The 3,577-nt window shown below is 34.3% G+C and overlaps 1 protein-coding gene across 5 annotated transcripts in view; it reads right to left on the bottom strand.

The window, feature by feature from the left end:
- The window catches only part of LOC107758202 (transmembrane protein 19-like), a 16,807-nt gene extending 13,512 nt beyond the window's left edge, over positions 1–3,295 (bottom strand). For 2 of the 5 annotated variants that reach the window (XM_016575880.1, XM_016575884.1), the window contains exons 1-3: positions 3,243–3,295; positions 2,406–2,555; positions 1,260–1,373 (exon numbers count right to left, since the gene is read on the bottom strand). In XM_016575880.1, coding sequence (XP_016431366.1) covers positions 1,260–1,373; positions 2,406–2,555; positions 3,243–3,261 — 283 coding nt within the window. In that variant the 5' untranslated portion in view covers positions 3,262–3,295. Of the gene's footprint in view, positions 1–1,259; positions 1,374–2,405; positions 2,556–2,996; positions 3,160–3,242 lie in introns of those variants that run through there. The other 3 variants (XM_016575883.1, XM_016575881.1, XM_016575882.1) reach the window with 3 other exon arrangements.
- Positions 3,296–3,577: the final 282 nt, after the last annotated feature.

Raw genomic sequence — 3,577 nt, 5'->3', positions numbered from 1 at the left:
CTTTCCAACAATTCACTAAAAATGTTTTTATGAAGTATTCTATTTTATGTTCTTATGAAGTATTCTAATTTGTTGAGATTGTGAATTGGTGGGTTTTTGTTAAATGTGAGCCAAAATCATCACAATTAAAAGAACCAAAGACTTAAACTACTTCAGTCTGTGTGCATTGAATTTATTTAATACACGAGTTTCACAATTTGAGTTGAATTACTGAAATAAATGAACTTTTCCATGACATTCTAATTTATTGAGATGCACCTGTATATCCAGTGTGGTTCTCTTATAAAATACAATGTATTATGCTAAACGTTCCAGTTCTGTATTTGCATATTTCCAAGCTTTTTTATCACTTCAAAATATTATAATAGTATATTACACACCCTCTTGCTGACACACTCAGGAGAGAAGCAGCTCAAGTCCAGATTATGAATGAATCAATGTTTTGAGCCAGATCTTTACAGTTAATCTGTTGACCCAGTCATGATGTTTATCATGTTACAGTTGAAACTGCAATCTGGAATTTTTCTAAATAGCTGAAATATGACATTGTTGACATTTTATCCTTTTTTGGCTCTCTGATCTCCGTCTGTGGCTTTCTTTCCTCTCCCAGAATCCTGAATTACTGAGGCATTAGGGGTTCACATAAAATAAAATACTTAAAATTAAACATATACTGTAACATGCAGAAAAAGCACTCAGAGGCTTATGTTCATTTGCAGAATTTAACCTGTATGGCTGATATATATATATACGATAATTTTAGTTTGTCTGATATTTACTTCATTTCCTATGTACTATTTCTAAGGTGCCTAGAATCATGGGCAGTTTTGTTCAGGATGTTTAATTAATGCCATAATCTGCTGTGTGTTTGGTTAGAATGGGTTAGTTTAGATCAGTGTTTCCCACGCCTGTTCCTGGAGGCACACCAACAGTACGCATTTTGGATGTCTTTTTTTTATCTGACCCATCTTTTTCAGGTGTTGGAGTATCTAGTAATGTGCTTATGTATGGAATCAGGAGTGTTTGATTAGGAAAAGCTCGAAACTGTTGCTGTGCCTCCAGGAAAAGGCTTGGCAAACGTTGGTTTAGATTGTTGAGGGGTTTGTTTTTGGTGACTTTTTTTCTACATATTACATGAGATTCCAAGCATGTCTGTTTTGGGGTTTGTATAACAACCCTTTACGACCTGTCACAAATGTTGATGTGACATTAAAATGACCCCATAAAAGACCATCTGAACTTCAAAATTTATTCCTCACCTCCTATGGCACCACCATGATCAAGATTCTTGCGTTTAAAGGCTCGAAATGTGATGAAAAGAGGGACAAGCACGGAGAACAGCCACCGCCATGGTGATACTGGCTGCAGAGTACCTGCAAAACAGTATTTTATATGGAATGATCTGGACATGAAAAGTCAGAATCCTCTCAATTTTACATTACCATACAATTTTGTTAATTAACATGACTTTTCCAAAGCATATGTGAACCATGCTGTTTACAATTTCAATTTGCTTTCAAAACCAATTATTTAAAAAGAAAATGATTTTGCACACTTATGGCGCTTTTCCACTGCATGGTAAGGCTCACTTTTGGGGGGTTTTCCACTGGGTACAGTACCAGTCGCGGCAGTAGAGGCGGTGCAACTATAACGACATGTGGATAATCCCGCCCACTCTAAAGCGGTACTAAACTGCAGTGGAAACGCAAACCGAGCCGTGTCGTGCCGTACCGAGCCGAGTCGTACCACGCAGTGGAAAAGCGCCATTATTTGCAAATATCTACATTTTGATTTTGCACTGTGTGCACTTTGTATAAACACGCACTGTAATTATTACAATTAAACAACATCTTTGTAATACTGTTGCCATACTTTGTTGTATGATAACGGTCACAATAATCTCTACTCAATATTTTCCTACTACAGGTTTTAACTAAATTTTCATCTTTAGTAACTAAATTTAAAGTGATTAAAATTGTGCCTGTGTGTGCACAGTAATACACAATAAATAATAGCCAGTTTTTCTGTGTTGGGATATCATGGCTATGTCTAAAGCTGCAAGCTGCAAGGATACACTGTGTGTGTAGATGGTGGAAAGAATAATGTATAAATTACAACTGTTATCAATTGGTCAGTTTTTAGTGACATTTTATGCCACATTTTTTTAATGAAATATAATTTTTAGAAATAAGTACTGTGATCTCAAAATATTTTCTTTGGTTATTTATAAAGTTAGTTTAAATTTACATTTAGATATTTAGACATGAGGTTAAGGTGTCTTAGAAACCTATTTCCATAGGAGGCCCTTTCATACACATACACTGAGTGTATGAAACTGAGCAATAAGTCTGGTTTCACACACAGCCCTTATGTATTTAAACAGAAATTAGAAAGTGAACTCTCACCATAGTATGTGCTGGCAGTTATGGAAAGGAACCAAAATAATAATGAAATTGCCAGTGTGAAACACAACACGATCATATACGCCATCATCCTGATGTAATCTTTGATGAATATACCATCCTCAAATTGCATGTTCATTGAAGAATGCAAAGCTATTGAGAAAATCAGACAGAACAGAGTGAAATGTCAAACAAATATTGCTTATTTTTTCCTTTTTTTAAATAATTGTGTTAAAAAGGATTGTTAATCCCACTGTTACCTCCCCCTTACAAAAATCTATCATGCTCATTTTCTGTACAGCTCCCTAGATATATTTAATGATAGTTTCTGTAAAATAATAAGTGTAGTAACTTATATTAACTAATTTGTAATAACTTTTCAACCATGTATTACACTATCATACAAAATAAAAAAGCATCAAATTTTCAGAGCTCTGTGGATGCAATATTATTTTGTATTATAAGATGGCATCCCACTATATAATAATTTATTATACGTTTACTGTGTTAAATATAACTGTAGTAAGTAAGGTAATTTGGACACACAATTGATTTCTGTACAGTTGTGTACAAGCTTCTAACATGCTTTACTACCCTGATTATTAAACTACAGCCAAAAACGCCTGAAATAATCCTGGCACAAATACTTGTTCCCGACTTGTTCCATGTTTCCCGAAGTTCAGCCAAGTTTGACAGTTTGTAATAGTAATATTTGCAGAAACACAAAAGCTCAGTTCACTTTGAATAAATAGACTGATTTCCGGTAAGCTCAACTAAACAGCGCAGCCCAGCTGACCTATCAGGATAGAAACACACGGAAAGGGAAAAAGGCAGCTTTACCTTGATTGGTGGAAATCATCTGTCAATCGGGCGGGATCTGCGTGTAATATCTTCTTCTATCTTTGCTTTTATGGAGCGTCACAAACGTCTCTAGTGCCACCTACTGACTGTACTGTAGCCAGACGAGAGAAACTACAGCCATTATTACAGTGAAAATGAGTTTCTTCAACTATAGCTCGGTGGACTTTAACAAAAAATAAAATAATAATAATAATAATAATAAATAAAAAAAATGTATAAATAAAAATATAAAAATAATAAATAAATACAAATATCTCAAAACACCTTTTTTCGCTACTATCTGTAATTTGTCAATATATAATATACAACAATAA

Source organism: Sinocyclocheilus rhinocerous, unplaced genomic scaffold (assembly GCF_001515625.1).
Source record: "Sinocyclocheilus rhinocerous isolate Xijiao unplaced genomic scaffold, SAMN03320098_v1.1 scaffold2219, whole genome shotgun sequence".
NCBI lineage: Eukaryota > Metazoa > Chordata > Actinopteri > Cypriniformes > Cyprinidae > Sinocyclocheilus > Sinocyclocheilus rhinocerous.
The sequence above is the reverse complement of the archived record's forward strand: the minus strand, read 5'-3'. Positions and strand labels throughout refer to the sequence as shown.